Source organism: Pistacia vera, unplaced genomic scaffold, assembly GCF_008641045.1.
Source record: "Pistacia vera cultivar Batoury unplaced genomic scaffold, PisVer_v2 Contig106, whole genome shotgun sequence".
Lineage (NCBI taxonomy): Eukaryota > Viridiplantae > Streptophyta > Magnoliopsida > Sapindales > Anacardiaceae > Pistacia > Pistacia vera.
The window spans coordinates 1,363,372-1,384,441 of NW_022195093.1; the positions used below are offsets into that span (position 1 = coordinate 1,363,372).

Sequence of the window (21,070 nt, forward strand, 5' to 3'; positions counted from 1 at the left end):
TGTTTTTAGTTTATTTTGGTTGATTTTGACGATAAATATTCAATTGGTCATCACCATTCAATCCATCGGCCTCCACTCTACAAAAGCTCTCTTATTTTGGCTCTTAATAACTCGTCGAACACGGATAAAAAGTGAAGTATATTTTTTGTATTAAAGGAATATAAATTTTGGCGGAAAAAATGGTATTTTGAAGCTTTTTGGGTGGAAAAGATCTTAAGGCAAACCTTAGGTGGGAAAAAGTCGTTTTCTCTTCAAAAAAATAGATTAAAAATAGAAATTTTATAAAGATTAAATTTTAGAAATGGGAAATTTGTTAACCTCCATAAAAACATTTTTGGATTTGTAAATTTTTCATAAAATCTTATAAATATTATAACCACTTGCTAATTTCTTCATATAAAAATTTCAAACTGAGTACGTTTATTAGTAAAATTTATATGCTAGGAAATATTCTAAATATATAAACTATTAAAATTGGCAATTCAAATTTCAAAAAGCTAACTTTAGTAATAAAAAAGTTACCATTTTACATTTCATTTAATTAGTAAATCTTATGGCTGGCACGTGATGATGATCCTATCACATTCTCGCCTAATAACTTATTTAGAGAAAATTTCATGACATCCAATATTCTTAAAAAGAATTTCAGTACTCACAAATTCCATAAACTAACAATCGACACCTCTAAATTTGATGATAATGCAGGAATTACATGACACCATAAGTTCTAAAAACACAATCAGATCTTACAAATTCCATAAATTCACAACTTTATCTCTAAATTTAGTTGACATTCACTTGATTGCTTCAATTAAATACAACTAGATCATAGCAATACCTTCACTGTTGTTCTTGTCATAAGGGTTACACCGTTACTCAGAAGGTGGGGTATTTTCACTGTCAAATATGATTAATCAAAAATGTGTTGAGTAGGAGAGTAAAAAAGAGATAACATTGTTAGTTTATGGAAAATTGTGCGTAATAATGTTCCTTCACAATACTTAAGGGGTGTCGATAAATTCCCATTTCATAATAGATATTTGAATAAGTTGCTATTACTTTAGAAGTTTATGCATTTATATATTATTATTTCCTATTAATTTAATTTGCAAGGTCAATTTTTAATATAATTATGTGGATAATGAGAACCAAGAATAAACTCAATACAATGAATAAATACATATGATATTTAGGTTTAGAAAATAGTATAATGGGATAATTTTCTATGGATTTATCTACCAAAATAAGTAATGGTCAAAAAAATATATTCACTCCCTAGACATTTGGATAGCTCGTATATGGTCTAAATTGTCTCCTGTAGGTTTTATTTAATTAAACTTAAACTTAATAGTAAGGGGATTTGTGTTATTTTTGAAACCTCAGGAGAATATTTTATTGTCATACGTTAGGGGAAGTATGAAAATTAATAAAACAAAAATGAGGATCATTAATTTGAAGAGTAGCAGTATTGTAATTTCGCACCAACAAATGGCAAAAACAGAAGGTCTACTTCCATAAATCCTCCTTCCCACGCCCACAGTACTCTCTCTTTAAAGCCCAACTCCAAGTCCAGCCCCATTCTCCCCCCCTCTCTCTCTCTCTCCATGAAAAAAAAAAAAAAAAAAAAAAAAAACAGGAGCAGATAAACGAAAACAAAATCCTCAAACCTCACCAAAATCAAAATCAAACAAGCCATGGAACCCGCTTTGTCGACTCAAACGTCAACGAATCTCCCGAGATCACCCAGCACACTCCATACCAAACAACAATAACAACAATGATCACGGCTGGCAAAAGGTCACTTACGTCAAGCGCCAGCGCAAGGCCGCTAAACCTAACGCCGATCCGTCCGCCGTTACCGCTCGTACTAACGGCTCCGGTTAATGGAGATAAGAGTAGTGTGTTCGTAACCTCGAGCAGCAAGCCGAGGAACGACGTCGTCGATGGTCAGCGCTCAGCAGGCGAACGTCGCTGTTGTTCACGCTCCTCAAGTGAGATCGAAACACCGATCTGACGACGAGGACGAAAGCGAGAGTGACGCGGAGGCTGCCGAAAACGGCAAGGCCGAGGAGGTTAAGAAGGTGAAGCAAAAGAAGCCGAAGAAGCCGAAGATTCTGTGGCGGAAGCTGCGGCCAAGATTGACTCGGCCGATCTCGCGCATTTCTTGTTGATATATCGGTAAGGGAGGAAATGGTTTCCGAAATGTGCGGTTTTGTTGGTGATTCGTTTCGATCCGTTGATTTGATTGGATGTTTGATTAGGGCACGTATGGATCCCAGCAAGAGATACAAAGATGAGGTTTGCTGATTATTTCGGGAGGGCATTTTCGGCGGTCAGTGGTCTCAGTTCCCTTGGATGAAGCTTTTCAAAGAGAACACCGTGGCGAAGATGCTGATGTAAGTTCGTGATTTTGTTTATGAAGCTTACATTGTGATGTCGAAATATCAATGTTTGTAAAATTGAAGAATTGTTTGAAAGGTTGGGTTATGAGGAGGCACATTTTATAAATCTTATTTGCTTTTATTAATTTACTGTTTAGAGTTTCATGTGGGTGATGAATGATTTTTTTTTTTTTTTTTTTTTTTTTTTTTTCAATGGGGATATTACATTGAGAAATAAAATGTCTGGTAACTCTACATGGCTGTGGGGAACTGTTGAGCTTTTTTTCCTCGCTTTTTGCTAGTTTGTTTACCTAATTGGTTAATATTTTTATAACAGATCCCCATTTCTCACATTTCGGATGCTGTTTATAAGACATCAATTGACTGGATCAACCAACGATCCCCTGAAGCACTTTCGTCCTTTGTATTATGGTCTTTGGATAGCATTCTTGTTGACCTGGATGCCTATCATGCTGGTGCAAAGGGTTCTAAGAAGGTCGTGCAACAAGCTTCAAAATCCCAGGTAAAACTTTCTGCCATGGATGCTTTTGCTTATATCTGTCTTTGTCTTTTTATGCATGATTTTGGTGGATGGTTATGTATAATTGCAGTACCAATGGTTGCCTATATTTATTATCGTTTTGTTAGCTAATAGCTCATTTCTCTTATCTATATCTTTAAACATGTAATTTTTTCCTAAGATTATGTGAGATTATTTTTAAAGATAGTCATTTTTTGTTAAAAAACTGTATGCGGTTTTATTTTTTGAATTTTTCTTAATGCAATATATATATATATATACTTAATTTTTTTTTTATAAAATTAAACCCTATACATGTTTGTGACTTTTGTTGGAGTGCTACTTTCATAATCACATCAATTATTGGATTCCAACTTGGATCAATTAAAAGATTAACTTTGAATAATGTTGCTAGTAGGTTTGAAGGGTTTCTTCTATTCTAACCCAAGAAACAGGTTCTTTAATAGTAAGAACTGTGAGTTTGTCATGGAATAGGTTCTTTCACGCTGACATTTTTGTCCAACTAGGGCTGGTTGAAAGATAAATTGAGAAATATAGTGTTACTTCTAATGCATATGGACATAGTCAGACTTATGAGAGTAGTGATTTTGCCAAATGAAAGACTACATTTGCCATATTTCAGAACCAATTTATGATTGTCAAATTTAATGATAAAAATAACTATTGATCATTTCAAAATTTTGTCTATTTCTAATCACCAATGAGCTTAACTTTCATTAAAAGATCTTTCATTGTTGTTCTACAGCTTTGAATTTGAATTTCGTAGGATGTCCCAGTGTTGACTTTATAATTGGTGATTTGATATTTTCAATTTAGATAACCTTTAATGATTAGAAGTGAGTGCTTTGCACTCTCTGTTATGCCTTCTCCTTTAGATAAAGGGTTAGAGGATGCAGCTGATCAATTATGATTAACTTTCACAAATGTGAGCTGATTGGTTATTCTCAATGTACTTGTTATACGCCACATTGCATTTTGGATGCAAGAAGTTTTATCTTCTTCCATTGAGGCCTAAGCTAGGTGACACCAATTCTCCATAATTCTCTAATGAGATTGTAATCACTTATAACGAGAGATGAATAACTAACTGCTACGATCGACAATTTTTGGCTTTGATATTATTTGCTCCAAGAGATGTTTAGGGCTTTTAAAATTAACTGAACTGTTGCTAGTTTTGTTGATTTTTGTTTAGAGTATATGTTTGTTTGTGCATTATGGAAAATTTTATTTTGTGATAGGTTTGTGGACTTTGTTTATAGTCATTCATTGCGGTTGGTTTGCAATTAAATAAAGGCAGCTCATTAGATTTTGTTGTCATTTAAATGCTAAGGGTGTGTTTGTTTTATTATTTTGAGTAGTATTTTTAAAATATTATTGTTAAATAGAGTTGGGTGATTATTACAAGGTAAAATTTAAAATTTAACCAAAAAAAACCTCTAGATTTGCTAATTTAACTAAACACCCAAATATATAAAATTTTTGTAAAATGATAAAAACACCCCCACCCACCCACAGTGGGCAGATTCCGGCTACCACCGTCGGAATCTGGCATTACGGCGCACGACCTACTGGATCTGGCCAGTCGTTCGTAGATCTAGCCTTTTTCGGCCAGATTCACCATGAATCTGGCTAGATCTACGACCAGATCTGGTCGTTGACAGCCAAAGATATGGCCGTTGTTGACGGTCAACAACAACCAACTCTTGGTCGTCATTGACGGTCAGATCTAGCCTTTTTCGGCCAGATCCACCGGTGCATTACCGGCCATTTCTGACCGGTAGTGCGCTGTTGTGACAGATTCCGGCCACCACCGATGGTGGTTGCTGAAATCTGACAACTATGGGTGGGTGGGGGTGTTTTGTCAATTTATAAATTTTTTTGTTGGGGGTGTTTTTGTCAATTAACAAACCTAAGGGGTTTAAAATAGTTTCTTAATTTAGAATATGATTTTGAAAATAGGGAAACAAACACGCATTTGTTTTTGGAATAAGGACAGGATAGTGGTGAAATAACGAAACAAACGCAGCATAAGTATTTTTTTCCCTCTCTATATTAGAGTTTTAAGTTGTAGAGTGAACCTATAATTTTGAGATATTAAGCTGTGACCATTTCAATTGCTTAATTCTTTCTTGTGCTACCTTTACACTCCAATTTATTGTGAGCTGTCTTTGGAATAAATCAAACGCTAGCTTGTAAATGAATCCTAAAACATTTTNTTTATGTTTATTTTTTATAGATAAAAATTATATCGTTTTGGTGAAGATGATGGTGGCAAATAATAGCTTTGATTTATGGAAAAATGATTCCTTTTTTTCTGCAGCTGAGGAGGTTCAAGAATCAACTGATGTGTATGTTATTTTTTTTATTTTTTTTTTTTATCTTGAGGTGTTTGGTTTTTGTGCTTGATTCGTTTGTTCATGGTTTGTTTTACTAGTTTTTATGATGTGGCTGTGGATTGTTTTGGGTTGAATAGCTTGTTTGAGCTGGGGATATGTGTAAATTCGATAATTTGATGGGTTTTGTGACGTGGGTTTGGGATTTTTTAGGTGGGAATTCAAGGGATTCTAATGCTTAGGCTGAATATAATTCTTTAGTTATAATATATGTTGCGTTTTATTTTGTCTTGTCTATGGTTTTTTTGGGTTTGGTTTCTAGTTCTTTTTGTATCTAATCATATAGCTGGGATATGCTTCTTTTGATTTTTATTTATTAATTTATTTGGTTTGAGTTCTGTGAGACTGTGTTGCAGGGCATTCTGAGCACGAAATAATTAAGTTTGCAAATTTTTGGGATTAGATTTGGGAGGGAAATTCTCATGTTATAGTTCAATTAGGTGTTCTTATTGTACAAGTGAGAACTGAGAAGTTAGATATTTGATTCGCGACTTACAGGTTTTTTATTCAATATTACAAGTTTTGCTTTTCACTTACAAGTGATACTTTTCTCTTTTGTAAGTCTGATGTTCTTCTTGGTAAGCATATCCGGGGTTATTTTGGTGAATCTGAAGTAGTTATGGATATGCCATCAGAGCACACTGCTATGGTTAGGTATATTGTATGTGCAGTTAAGATGAACATACAAAAGAATCAGCTTTGTGTAATTTAAAGTTATCTAAATTATTCTGTTAATGTGATGATAATAGAGATTTCCTAATCTCATTTATAATATTGAGCACCATTTTTACTACTTAATTTGTTTATTTTCCTGAATTTTTTTCTGTTTCCAGAATGGAATCAGCATACAGATTGTGGATAAGAGAAAGGAGAGAAGGCCTAAAACAAGAGGATTTAGATGAACTCTGTAGGGAGCTCCAAACGGCTTTAGGTACTGCTAAATGGCAGGTATGTTTCCTTTTCTGATGAAACCCTTTATTTCCTATGCTCATCGAAATTATGACAGACTTGAAGTCTTTTCAGTGATCATAACTTCTTCAGTGCCTAGTAAAATTCCTAGTTTGTGCTATGCATTATTGTCTTTTTTTTAAAGAAAACGAAAATTCTTGCCTTAAGTTGAGATCAATTTTGAATGAACTGTTTGGTTTGTCTGAACAATAAATTCATACTTTTCTTTTTTAGGTCTTTATAAGTGTCATAATTTTTTACCGTACATATTCTTGTGATCTAAGCAAAACTTTCTGATTAAGTTTTTCCTTGTTTATCTTTTGTTGGCTAATCAACTTCCACAAATATTGATTTTGTCTTATTGAAATGTGAATGTTGAATCAGTTGGAAGAATTTGAAAGGGCTGTCAGGTTGAGTTACAGCCATCGTTGCAATGATAATGCATCAGCTAGGCATAGACAATTCATTGCTGCCATTGAGAACCAAATTTCGCATGTGGAAGCAGCATTAAGAGAATATTTTAGTGAGGAAGGAAAGCAACCCCTTCGATGGATAAACTTGGATGAAGAAGAACGCGATGATTTAGCCATGTTTCTCTCTGGAAATTCCCCAACCTCGTCTTCTGTGAAAGATGAATGCAACAGTTCCAGATCTCTCGTGAAAAACTCACATTTGGAGAACAGCCACCACAGAAGAGATGCAGGACTAAACTTTAATGCTATCTGCCCTGGAGAAAATTCTGATGAATTAGTAGTTATAAAAGATGCTGGCAGTATCAATAAAAATAGTGAGTGTGTCATAGAAGTAAAAGATGATTCTCCTGGAACAAGCAATGACATAATCTATAAAGCAGATAGAGGAACTGGTGCTAGGAGAACGTGGAGTTCGCCAAATTTCAGTGCATTGAAGATTGTAATTGCTGATGAAGGTGGAGAAAATAACAAATTAATGCAATGCGTGGAGTCTACACCTAAGGAAAAAGGTTTCAAACCTGTTTTTTGGAAGCAGAGTTGTGTGGAACATCCACAGGCAAGGGGAGTCGTTAATGTGTTCAATCAGGTAAATTTACATGCATCACTCTGACTATACTTCATAAACTTCTTGTATTTTTCTTTGTAGTGATCTATAAATTTGTAATTTGATGGTTGAGCATGATTATAATCAATTGAAGTCCCTGGAAATCTAATAATCTTGATGTTCTGCAGCTCTTTGGTGGGGTTCAAAGACAGCGGCAAAATCCTGTGCTTCTTCCATTTAATCGCTCTGTTCGACTTATGCTTGTGTTGATGCTAACAGTTTTCTTGATTGGTAAGCTATTGACTACCTGAATTATTTAATTATTTATAGTGAACAGAACCGAAGGACCGTTCTGTGATTGAAACTGCATGTATTCTTTTGTTCTATTCAATTATTATTTAGGGTTCTTACTCTATTCTTCTTCATCCATTTATTTTTGCTGGTAAAACACATTGGAATCTGAGTTCTGAACAGATTCATGTGAAGTATCAATCTCAATATAATTAGAGTTAGCTCTTTTCATTTATATGGTCATGGTGTGTGTATAATAAAAAAATTCTGAATAGTTGAGTTGTATACTTGGGGAACTGGGTGGGTAGAGATGAATTTAATTTCTATGACAGCTAATTGACAGTGTCAAAACTTGTGCTTGCTTTAGGGATATCAAGTTGCAGTCTCTACAAGATGTTATATTTGAGTACTTAGATCTTTCTTTTGTGATTATTGTTTAGATAATCTAAATCTTTTAAACTTGTTATATATATGAAAGCAACTTAAAGGATGACTATTTTTGTGATCAGTAGATGACATTGTATGGTGTACTTTTGCTGAATTTGTTTATAGACCATTTAATATTCAGTAAAAATTACCAGAATGCTATTGTGCACATGGCATACTTGTTACATATGTATTTTCAAGGATTAGGGGGTGTAGGGGGAATGGGATGTTTGCCTTTTCAGAACTGCTAAATTGCTAAGGATGATCAAATTAAAAAAATACTTTTGGTGATAAAGTAAACAATTTTTGACTGCTAGCACTGGACCTTCTCAATCCCTCCTGAAACTAGGCTGTTTTACAACTTATATTATTTATTTGTATGGACATCTTGTCCATTCTTGTTTTCTCTCTACACTTTTTATAGAGATCTTTGTTTCTTAAGCAAAAAAATAACTTATATTAATTATTTCTCCATGTATATGACCACGTGTTTTGCTCTTGTGGACAATATGGACCCCTTTAAATTGGGTTCCACTGCATTCTAAGAAATTTTGAGTTGATAGACAGTGAATGTCTGATCGTGTTATGCTATACCACTCAAAACACATTGAATTTTTTTAGCATGAAGTGAATATCATTTGTTATATGAAGTTACTAAAAAAAAAAGGTTTTAGATACAAGGTTGTTTAATGTTATGAGTTCTGATGCCTTGAAAGTGACTTTTTTCTGAACCCTGGTAAAATAGTTTGCAAATTGTGTACAATATTGTTTTAAAGGGAAAAGTGAGAGGTCGTTGAATCTATAATTTTTCTATCTGCTGCTAATGGTTTTGTTTCTTTTTTGATAAAACATGCTAATGATGGATTCTCATTTTTTTATTCTGCAGTGCCATTTGTACTTTATTCAACATGAGAACAAGTGGTAGTTTACTGCTCATGATCAAGGATTCAAGATCAGAGGTAATTGTAGTCCCTCAGCTAATTTTGTTACATAAAAAATTCTCAGCCTGATCATCTATAGATAGTGATTTTGCGGATTCCTCAGCTTAATCTTCGCAAGTTAACAGTTTTGATCAGACTCTTTAATATCTAACCTAAGAATTTAAAAAGATCTCTGCACTGATGTCTACATATGAGTTCCTGTTTTGCAATCGAATGGCATGACACGTCAATAATTTCCTATGTTATTTACACCCGACAAAGAGTCTGTTATTCAACTTCTGTAACTTCTGTTTATGCTTGGGGAGTTGGGGGAGGATTATATTCCGAACCAGCAAAATCTAAATAGTTTGAGCTTAGAAACAGGGGAGTTGATAGCTAAAAATGAAGGTACCCTTCAGTAAGTGTGTAGGGAAGTTCTTCTCACGCCTTCTAGTTGTACCTAAAGATACTAGCACGCATGCAAAAGCCTCCAATTACTCTTTGTTAATATTCTGTAACATCCCAACAATTGCTTTCTGTTACTCTGAATTCTTATAGAATTAAATTCTTTCGTCCATTGAATCTGCAGGAAATGGAGCTATTCATGAAACCGGAAATGCCTTCAGGCAGAGGATGCTTGTAATTCCACAAAGTTGTCCAGTCCTTTTATAGTTCTGGAAGTAGCCTAAAACTCCTCATCGAAACACACATACAACTAGAAACAGGGGTTAGGTTTTCATTTTAGATGTGTTTGCCATAGAAGTTGTAAATTGATTCATATAGTTGTAAACATATCGTTCGAAGATGAATTGAGTGCTGACTGTCCCATTTGAATTGAGTGCTGACAATCCCATTTGAATTTAGCTTCAAACTGAACATAGATGAGTTATAGAAGGATTGTCAATCATGCATATGGGCCAAAACCATGACTTCCTATGTATTATTTGAAAAAGTGTCCTCTCTTTATATTTGGTAGCAGTTACTCAATGTTATTATCAGATCCATAAGTTCATTTTCTGGTAGGCCAACTAGATAGTAAGACCAGTAATATTAAAATTTTCATGAGAATAGCACAAGTGGTTTAAATTTAGTCCTTATATATTGGTCAAGATTTAGAATAAACTTTTGCAATAAACATGACCTTATAATTGACTCTTGAGATAATAAAATTGAGATGATGAAAGAACTACACTCCAATGTAGATTTCAACAAACCAATCAGTAAATAAAAAAAATTAGATTTCCTCTCTATAAGTGTGGTTATAGTTAATTTATTTGAGATGGGTTTATAAGAAATTCTTTTGACAAAAATCCAATAACTGTGGACGTAAAAATCTATCTGTACGGAAGGGGGTCTAATCCCATGAGGTTGAGGTCACTAGCGATCCGCTGCACCTGCACACGTAGAGAAACAAATGCGTGAAGCGAACGGAAAACATCGGGGTGGTGTTTGCCGTAGGCATTCCGACGCTCAAGTCAGCAAGACTGAAAGAGGCTAGTATAGTGAGAGCTAGGGAGTAGAGAAGTTACCGGAAGTCTAGTTGGGGGCTGTGACTACGACGATGATGTGAAGCTCTTAAGTAAGAGCTTCGGGTGTGAAGGTGTAATGTAATCTCCCTTGTGAGAGGGCTGGCCTCTACTTATATAGTAACTATCTGGTCTCCCAATCCTAGTGGGAGTAGGAGTCCTAGTGTGACTCTGATACGAATCCTAGAGGAATTAGGGCGGTGGTGAGCTGTCTTACCAGTGTTCGAATAGGAAGGTGATTCCGAATAGGAAGGTGTCCTCGAACAGGAAAGTGATCCCGAATAGGAAGGTGACCTTAAACAGGAAGATAACCTCGAATAGGGAAGTGATCTGTGGGTGCCTTGGGCTCTGGACTTGCTCATAAGTCCAGGAAGTGAACTAGGATTGGGAGGCTTGCGCTCAGATGGTTTGGGCCGACTGTACCTCATATCAAATGGGCCTAATCCAGATTGGGCCGCAGCAGGATTGGGCCTGGTCTCTTCCTCATTCAATCCCGTTTTCCTATTTAGGCCAAGGACGATTTTTGGCCCTAACAGTTTGCCCCCCACTCTCTGAGTTAAGATTTTCTTAAGACAGAGAGTAGGAAGCGATCGAGGCGCGCTTGGTCTCCCTTCCTGGACAACCGATTGTTGGTGTAGTTGAACAGTTTAATGTAGGTGATTGGTAGTCGAGGGTCGTTCGGTATCCATTATCGATCCGGAGTATGCCATCATCCCAAGAGGGTGTGCTCGATCGGTGTGAAGGGCCGAAGGGCCGAAGAGATTGAGACAACGAGACTTCTGAAGCTCATGTGCTCGTTCGGTGTGTCTTGCTGACTGGGGAAATGAGCAAGCATCCCATGGCAGGGGTATCCGCTCGGTATGCCGGGTCGAATGAGTTGGAGATGATGTTAAATTGAAGGTACGTTCTGTTGGGGTACTCAGGTGATCGAGTGGGATGAAATCGACTCGGCCGACTTGTTGGACCGTATGACTTGCGCTTGTGATTCCACGGCACTCTTTACTGGATGCCAAAGGGCCAAATAAAATGCGTAAACTTGACCCATGGCTGCCCACTCGTCCGCTATGGAAGACCGAATGGGCGAGGCCCCTTGGCTTGATCGCCTCGAGGGTGAACATGCACTAGACTGCTCCTAGCCAGTCGCCCCGATTGGGAGAATCTTCTGGACATGAAGCATGGGAGTGTCGGCTTCGTTGTGGGAGCCGGCGTGTTGCAATGTGTTGGCTCGGTCAGGTAGGAAGGGCGATTGAATCTTTAAACAGGTTAAGTTTGTGTGTTGATCGGTGGCGTGGGGTGGAGTGAGTGATGATAGTCAAAGTTTGAAAAGACCGGGTCGGTCGGTCAGTCGGTGGTATAGGGAGAGTAATGATCAAATACTTGGTTCCTGGGGAGTGAGGATGATGGAGTTGAGTCGGTCAGTCGGTTGGGTAGAGTGGAGATCCAATACTTGGTTTCTGGGGAGTGAGGATGGTGGAGTTGAGTTGGTCGATCGGTTGGGTAGAGTGGAGATCCAATACTTGGTTTCTGGGGAGGATGGTGGAGATGAGTCGGTCGGTCGATTGGGTAGAGTGGATACGCTAAAAATGTCTGGTTCGTGGTCGAGTGGTTTTAGTAGAGCTGGGGCATATGTCGGGAATGAGTACGAGAGTGCCCTAACCATGTTGATGATGCCCGAATAGGGTGTTCCGGTAGGTATACTGACCTGTGTGAACGTGGCTGCCCAAGGGACAAATGCTGCTAATCCGAGTGGTTCGGGCAGGTAAGATGGGAGTGGGGAAGACTCCGAAGGAGTTGGTAGTCCATCCTCGTCTAGTAGTGGCTCTGAGGACGAGCCGAGTCAACAGGAAAGTGGGATTCTAAGCAGGGATTATCTGCCCGTACTTAAAGAAAATGACGTGTGGCGGCTCTAGACAATGTATCACATTCCAGATTTGATCCAGATCAGGGCGCCACGTTCGTATGAACAGGTTGACTGGGAGGTAAAAGGCTGGGTGAGTGTTGTCGATAGAGTGACCGAGTCGGAGATAGGAGAGACGACTCGCACCGATGACACTTAGTTCTATTTTTCTTTTGCTCATGTATCTCGGGGCCTGCGATGCCCTTTCCTGGCGTGTGCGCCTTTCATTGTATTATGAACTTAGCCGCTTGAGGCTTCTTCTATATGGTACTTGTGATTCTGTTTTTGATGCTTTTCCTTATGGTGAATGATTTGTTGATTGCTTCCTTGTTCGTAGATGTGCTAGGGGTTGAGCCGTATGCTTGTGTTATGATTTTGGTGTAGCCTAGTGGCTGAGTCGTGTGAACTCTCTGTTGAGTTGGGTCGATGACTTGTCGATTTTGAGGTGTAAGAACCTTTCACTTGGTCGGGCCGACTGAATGTGTAGCTTCATGAATTGGGCAAGGCCGATCGAAGGTGTGGTTCCACGAATCGGGCAAGGCCGATCCGAAGGTGAAACTGTGGATCGAGCAGGGCCGATCCGACGGTGTAAATTCGTGGATCGGGCAGGGCCGATCCGAAGGTATAAATTCGTGGATCGAGCAGGGTCGATTCGAAGATGTAAATCTGTGGGTCGAGCATGGTCGACCCGAAGGTGTACAAAATCTGTGAAATCCGTGGATCGAGCATGGTCGATCCGAAGGTGTAGATCCGTAGATCGAGCAGGGTCGATCCGAAGGTATAAATCCATGGATCGAGCAGGGTCGATCCGAAGGTGTAACAAACATTTGATCGAGCAGGGTCGATCTGAAGATGCAAATCCGTGGATTGAGCATAGTCGATCCAAAGGTGTAATTAACATTTGATCGAGCAATTTCGATTTCGAAGATGTAAATCCGTGGATCGAGCAGAGTCGATCCAAAGGTGTAACAAACATTTGATCGAGTAGGGTCGATTTGAAGATGCAAATCCGTGGATCGAGCAGGGTTGATCCGAAGGTGTAATTAACATTTGATAGAGCATGGTTGATCCGAAGGTGTAATTAACATTTGATAGAGCAGGGTCGATTTCAAAGATGTATATTCGTGGATCGAGCAGGGTCGATCCAAAGGTGTAATTCCATGGATCGAGTAGGGTCGATCCGAAGGTGTAACAAACATTTGATCGAGCAGGGTCGATTTGAAGATGCAAATCCGTGGATCGAGCAGGGTCGATCCAAAGGTGTAATTAACATTTGATCGAGCAGGGTTTATTTCGAAGATGTAAATCCGTGGATCGAGCAGGGTCGATCAAAAGGTGTAATTCTGTGGATCGAGCAAGGTCGATCCGAAGGTGTAACAAACATTTGATCGAGCAAGATCGATCCGAAGTGTGAAAACTCATGAATCGGACAGGGCTGATTCGAAGGTGTCAGTTGCTGAATAATGCTTTATTGAATTCAGGCCATGAGACCGACTCTCTATGAAGGCGGTGGATGGGCACACTCATCCTTTTTAAATAAAAAATGAAAAGACAACAAATATTTAGATTGATTTCACCTAAAAGTCGTAGCGTGTGGGATAGATTGCATTCCAACTGTTGCTGATGTCTTTGCCTTTGGGAGTTTGGAGCCGGTAGGCACCCTTCCCTGCTTCTTTGGTGATCTTGTAGGGCCTACAATCGATCTAAGCTCTAGCCTCCTGTCGTTCTGCATTCAGTCATATTTGGCGTGAATTTCCCGATTCGTCTCATCTTCCTCCCACCTTATTTGAGTCACTGCTCTAGCCAGGGTGTCTTCCATCGTGGTGCAACCTAGCTTCGTTAGTTCTTTGTATAGTTCACCATCCGAGAGGAGACCCTTCTTGAAGGCATCTACTGCTGTCTCGGGGTTACAAGAAAGGATGGAAATCTTCTCTTTGTTGAATCTGCTGACATACTCTCTCAGGGGCTCTCCTCTCCTCTGGTATACTCTGTATAGGTCGGCCGACGGCTTCTCGAGTTTCTTGCTGCTGGCGAACTGCTCCACAAAGGTGTTGGTGAGCTGAGCGAATGAATCGATGGAACCGTTTGGTAGATTTGTGTACCATTGGAGTGTTGGACCGGATAAGCTCGAACCGAAACTTTGCACATGCAGGCTTCCCTCAGCGGTCGGGGTATTAAGACAGTGAACATCCGCTGCTTGTACGAGGCTATGTGATCATTTAGGTCGGTTGTGCCGTCGTAGGGTTTCATGTTGGGAATAGTAAACTTCTAGGGCATGTCGGCTAGGACGATCTCGTCCACAAAGGGTGAATTTGCGTAACAGTGAGGCATGCTCTTCTTGGTCGAGACTGGCATTCCTAGGATGCGCCTCATCACTGCCTCTACATCAGCCAGCCTCTTGGCCAGTACCTGTTCCATAGGAGAGGGGGATACCACTAGGTCATCTCGTTTGACTGGGTCAGCCATTGCATTCGTCCTTGGCATATTCCGTTGGGTCATCCCGCGCGGTGTAGTCTGGTGGATCATTCCTTCGTGCACACCCTGATAGCCTGGATCTCCGTTCATTCCTTCTAGTCGGATGACTCCTATGGTAACTGATCTGGTGTTTCGTCCTACATGAATGGTCAAGGGGGTTATTTGATATTCGTTCGGTCCGTCAGAATAGGTGGGCTCGAGTGCTATAGTTTAGTTGGGTTGGCCGTTCAACCCGTGAGGGTGAGCCAAGCCGAATGGTGTTTGTGCGGGGATGGTTGACTGGAGGTGAGGCCAGATGGTAAGAATGGGTTGGTCTTGCGGGTGTGGGCTCTCTGTCTCTTAGGCGTCTTGATCTTGAGACTGGGGTGGATCGGATGAATGGGGTTCTGTTGGCAGATCCTTTCCTCCATGAGTCAGGATCAAGTCGTCAACCACCAATGAACTTAATGGACGTGGCCTTTTACCGGAGGCCGAGGGTCTGTGCTCTGGGGTTTGGAGAGGTTGCATGGATGGAACTGGGGCGCGAAATCGATTGGGAGGTACCTGGCAAGGCAGAAGCTCCAAATCATAGGACTGACTCACCTTCTCTTTAAGAGACTGGTTTTCGGCCCTGATGGAGGTGTTTTCGGTCTGGATTGCAATGTTCTCGGCTTCCAGTGTGGCCACCTTGTCTGAATTCTGTTGCATGAGGGCGGTCAGAGCCTCCAGTTTGGCCTCAAGGCTAAGACTAGCATTGTCCGAATAGTCAACCATGGAAAGTTCCTCTACGTAGCAAGGTTCGTCGAGCCGAATGATTGCTAGAGGCCCCACGGTGGGCGCCAAACTGTAGACGTAAAAATCTACCTGTACGGAAGGGGGTCTGATCCAGTGAGGTTGAGGCCACTAGCGATCCGCTGCACCTACACACGTAGAGAAACAAATGCATGAAGCGAACGGAAAACACCGGGGTGGTATTTGCCGTAAGCACTCCGATGCTCAAGTCAGCAAGGCTAAAAGAGGCTAGTATAGTGAGAGCTAGGGAGTAGAGAGGTTACCGGAAGTCTAGTTAGGGACTGTGACGACGATAATGATGTGAAGCTCTCAAGTAGGAGCTTCGGGTGTGAAGGTGTAATGTAATCTCCCTTGTGAGAGGGCTGGCCTTTGCTTATATAGTAATTGTCTGGTCTCCCAATCCTGGTGCGAGAAGGAGTCCTAGTGTGACTCTGATACGAACCCTAGAGGAATTAGGGCGGTGGTGAGCTGTCTTACCAATGTTCGAATAAGAAGGTGATTCCGAATAGGAAGCTGTCCTGGAACAGGAAAGTGATCCCGAATAAGAAGGTGACCTCAAACAGGAAGATAACCTCGAATAGGGAAGTGATCTGTGGGTGCCTTGGGCTCTGGACTTGCTCATAAGTCCAGGAAGTGAACTGGGATTGGGAGGCTTGCGCCCAGATGGTTTGGGCCGACTGTACCTCGTATCAAATGGGCCTAATCCAGATTGGGTCGCATCGGGATTGGGTCTGGTCTCTTCCTCATTCAGTCCCATTTTCCTATTTAGGCCAAGGACGATTTTTGGCCCTAACAATAACCAAGAGAAAATAGTAACGCAATCTCTGATGCATAATAACTCAAAAAGGCCAAAAAAATTACTTTAAGAGGAGATTAAAAGTTTACCAAGTCTTGGAGTAATCTACAAAATTGCAACCATGTTCCCCATAGGGGTATGGTTGATAGTTTATAAATATAAGTAGAGTTGACTTATTTGACTAAAACATTAGGGGTGTATGGATATTAATTTGATCAGGAATACGCTAGTTCTCATAGCCAAACAGTGGGCCTTTCATTAACATCAAAGTTTCAACCACAGCTGAAAAGAGAGCAGATCGACCAAAGTGGAGTACTGCGAAGAGAGAGAAAGAGTGACAGCAACAATGGGGGGAGGTATGGAGACAAACAAGAACAGGTTCATAGAGGAGTGGGGTGCGGCGCGTGAGAATCTAGAGCACAATTTCAGGTGGACCCGCCGTAACTTGGCTCTCGTCGGCCTCTTTGGCATCGCTCTCCCGGTCTTCATTTACAAGGGCATCGTCAAAGAATTCGTAAGTTTCTTTATAGATCCTTCTAATTAGCTATAACAATAATTCAGCGCTGATCTCTTTGATAATCAAATGGGTGTGGTTGATGATTAAATTGAGCTCTATTACAAAACCCTATATCAATGTTATTTAGGAATCTATCTCTTTAAAGCAATTCATCAAACACTTAACGTTCTTATTGAAACTCAGATGACATGCTCTTCGAGAGCTATGGTGCCGTTATGTGTCCACACAATATGATGAAACTGTTACTACGGAGGAGATTCAGTGACATGAGGCACTAAGCTTGGTAGCATTAACATGAGTGGGGCAATCCCGAGGGCTGGGCTTAGTGGCAAAAGCCTTTGGTTTTGACTTGAGGTTCAGGGTTTAAATTAGTTTTAAGTCCGTTTTAAATCCGTTTGAGACCACCTACTTGGGATATTATGTTGTACAAGTTTCCTGGTTATCAAGGTTGGTGGACCTAGTTTAGAGTGTGGAGAACGGTGAACATGTAGGAGAGACCGAGGGATTTTTGGGTATCAAAAGAAAAAAATGGTTATGGGATTTTTGTTGCATAACCAAACATGAGTAATTGTGGGTGGTAGAATAGAATTTGAGAGAGGGGTAAAAAAGAGTGTGGTTGTGGTGGTTGACTTGGGGAGGGCTGATTCAGTATTTTTGGTTTAAGGGATCAAAAAGAGCAAAAAGCTCTGAGAAAAAAGACAGTCTCTTGTAGGTACACTTCCTAGTGCCTCTTAAATTTTTTTTGGTTACTAAATTTGTATCATTCCGTTTAGGCAATAGTTTATGGTATGTATGAGCTTATCCGTTGATTTATTTGTGCAACCAAGTATAGTAGTGTGGAGGAGAGAACCATTTCCATGTAGTATTTGTATGCCATAGTATTGGAGTATGAATGGGGTAAGAAATGCTAATTTAAATTGTTGTTCATGATTAAATAGTTAGTAAAGGCACTACAAGTAAATCAGATTCATGTTGGCTTGGTTCTTTAAAATTTATTGGGCAGGTTTAGTTAGTTAACAAATATGTGAAGGATGTTTATTGTATTTCTTTTGTCCTAGCAAGCAAATGAACGTCTCATCAATTAATGCCCAAGCTGGGGTTTGGGATTAGAAGGGGGAGGGAAGGTTTGGTGTTTAGAAAATGAATGGAAGAGTTTAGGTTACATTTTATGCTTGTTTAAAGCTTTTTCTAGTATAACGTAAAGATAGCTATGAAATTGGTTTGTTTTCTAAGTTCTACCACATGATAATTGTTTCTTTTTGACTAATTTATCATCTGTCGTGCTCTTGTGTTTGTATTCATATTTTTGCAACTGGCAGGCTAGGTGTGCATTCCCTGATCCTCACCAGCCCCATCTTAATACCCATCTTCTGCTCTATCCCTACTGCCATCCCACAAGTATCACGACCACACAAAGTTAATCAGTTCCAGCATTTTCCCAATTTAGAGCCAATTTGTTAGAAGGCTCGGGGATATCTGCGTATTAAAAAATATTCATTAATTTTTGTTCTCTCTCTTCCTCATTTTATCCAAGTAAAATTAGGACGAGGCTCATTTTTGTCATTATATGATTCTTCAATCACTAGAAAGGGAACTTAATCATTTCAAGTATAAATTTCAAATTAGAGAACTTTTACTGGATTTAGCAACTAATTGTGTTGATTTTAGAAAGTAGGAATCCTTAAAATGGTGTTTTCTTTTTTCCCTTTTCCCAGAAATCTAAGAGCGAGGAGTGAGTACTCATTTGGACATGATATGCAGGACATCTGTTTAATTATGTCATGTAAATGAATATTATGATAGACATATAATTTGCTTTAACTTGTTGGCATAGATTTAGTGACATACACCATGATATATGAAAATTCTGATAGGATCATTTTTTGTTTTTTGATTATTAATTCTCCTGACATTTTGTTAACTATGTGACAGCATATGCAAGATGAAGATGCGGGCAGGCCATATAGGAAATTCATGTGAGGTCTCTTCGAAATTTCCTTTTAACAATAATTATGATGAAGTAAAACTGAGTGTGCCATTTTCCGAATTTTGTGAACTGCTTTCATTTGCAGTTGTTTGTATTCTGCGCATTGCTTAGAAAGCTGAATATTGCAGGGTATCACAAGTTTCTGTTTGATAATACTTGCTTCAAGTTATTGTAACTGTATCTCCACTCTGTGTGACTAGTTTTAATTTTATTCTTCTTGTACACTTCAAATTGCACGACGGAAGCTGCACAATGTGATAGATTCTTGTGTTACTCCATAATTAGGGTTGCAGCACTCAAGTCTGTAATATAAATCACAATAAGTTTAGAAGAAACAAACGTTTGGTTATCAATCTAAACGCTGGACATTAGACTGATAATGTTTTAGGGTAGATAACAGCAGGATGACAAGTTTTGCGCTTTTTATCAAAAAGGTCTTCAAAGTTTGGAAAATACATTACTGATACCCCTTTATGCTATTAATTGATCCTCAAAGTTTTAAAGCTTTATCATAGGTACTTCTTTTGCCATAACTCCGTTTACAAAACATTTTTGATGAGACTAGGGTCACTATTTTACCTCAGCAGTTTCTAATAAGACCAAAGTTACAATTTTACCCCTTTATCTTATTAACGGTTTTTTAATAATAAGGGATTTCTTTGTTATTTTCTAAACTTAGAGGAAAATTTTGTTAGTTAATTCAAACAATTAAATAAGCATGGAGGTAATGTAAATGTTTGAAATTTAATTTCCTCCCATATCTATAGATGATTTGAATAATTATATGAATAAATTTAAAATCCTTCACAAAAAATGAAAATTTTAAAGATTAATAAACCAAATGTGGTGGTAATAAGGAATTTGTGTTTATCATGTTATAATTAAAATGAAAAATTAGACTAAAAAAAATCATGTTTCAAGAATCAATTACATTATTTAAATTTGAAAATCATGACATATAACATCTACATGACTCAAAAATGAGAGGTAGCAAACTTGTGACACGTTAATTCAATAACAAAAGTCATTTGATAGCCAGCTTCAAAAGGCCATAACACAGTTTAAGTTTAGATACTATAATTAATATACGGATTAGTAATTATTAAAATTAAGAACTTTTTTATTAGGCAATATTAATTAAAAAAAAACACACACACATCAAATTATATTTTCATGTTATCAAGAGATCGAAGATTGCCAGAAAAGTTGAATTAGGATGCTCTCTGAGCTTGTAAAGATCTCAGATACTTGTCATAAATGATAATATATGGTAGATGTGTTTTGTTATTATATTTTTATGAACCACCAATCCGAATTTGTATTTTGTTTTATTATATATGATGTCGACTGTTTGTTAAGGTGAAAAATAAAAAACAACAACATAATACAATAATGTCTCATTGCAATTAAGAGAAAATCATGACTGGCAGGAGTTTCTAATACCATATACAGTAATTAGTTTATTCCTGATCTTAACTATTTTTAACTTAAAAAAAAATGAATATACAGGAAAATACGGTCCCAATACTTATCCTTCCTTTCAATTAATTACTAATCCTGAATATTATGATTAAGAAAAAAATTATTTATTAGAGAAATATCACTGCATTGGAGCAATAACTAAATTTTATGATGTGTCCAATTAATTACTATTCATGAATAAATGACTACAACATGGAATTGAATATTGATTCTATCAATATTTTCCTCGATTTATTGGGCAAGCTGATTTCTCTTGAGTCTTGTGAGTCAGATACAAAGTTCCCAAAAAAAACCAAATTTAAAAAATAAAAAAATCGAGGAAAAAAAAGAAGAAGGAAAAGAAAAAAAAACTTACATGATGGCTAGTATTGTAGCATGAGTTCATTGGATGTATGGTTTTCTTGGGCAGTCCATTATGTGTCATTGCATGTTGGTGTTTTGGTAATTGGATTTTTTTCATTTTATGCCCCTTTTTTTAAATTTTATTAAATGTTTTGGGAATAACCACCACAATGGAGATCAATGGGGAATAGAGTAGGTGGCCTTAGGCTCAGTCTCCAATAAATAGTGTAAATTTAATTTCCTCAGTATCTAAGTGATTAGAGTGATTTAGATGTCTAATGTTATAAATTTAATATGCTTTATGAAACTTGAAACAAAATTTAATAGACAAATAATGAAGTATTATATGGATGATATTTA

At 38.3% G+C, this 21,070-nt stretch overlaps 2 protein-coding genes and 1 long non-coding RNA gene across 3 annotated transcripts; all 3 read left to right on the top strand.

Moving 5' to 3' along the window:
• The first annotated feature begins 1,579 nt into the window (after positions 1-1,579).
• LOC116130277 lies at positions 1,580-2,852 on the top strand. Its single transcript, XR_004128026.1, has 3 exons — positions 1,580-2,178; positions 2,262-2,396; positions 2,719-2,852. It is a non-coding gene; the product is annotated as an uncharacterized LOC116130277 (long non-coding RNA).
• Positions 2,853-5,144: 2,292 nt separating this feature from the next.
• Positions 5,145-8,953, top strand: LOC116130200. Its single transcript, XM_031415940.1, has 5 exons — positions 5,145-5,270; positions 6,149-6,263; positions 6,648-7,322; positions 7,469-7,571; positions 8,884-8,953. Exons 1-5 carry the CDS (start codon positions 5,185-5,187, stop codon positions 8,907-8,909), a joined length of 1,005 nt encoding a protein of 334 aa, XP_031271800.1. The 5' UTR covers positions 5,145-5,184; the 3' UTR covers positions 8,910-8,953.
• Positions 8,954-16,713: 7,760 nt separating this feature from the next.
• LOC116130268 lies at positions 16,714-19,239 on the top strand. Its single transcript, XM_031416026.1, has 2 exons — positions 16,714-16,896; positions 18,832-19,239. Exons 1-2 carry the CDS (start codon positions 16,729-16,731, stop codon positions 18,877-18,879), a joined length of 216 nt encoding a protein of 71 aa, XP_031271886.1. The 5' UTR covers positions 16,714-16,728; the 3' UTR covers positions 18,880-19,239.
• The last annotated feature ends 1,831 nt before the right edge of the window (positions 19,240-21,070 follow it).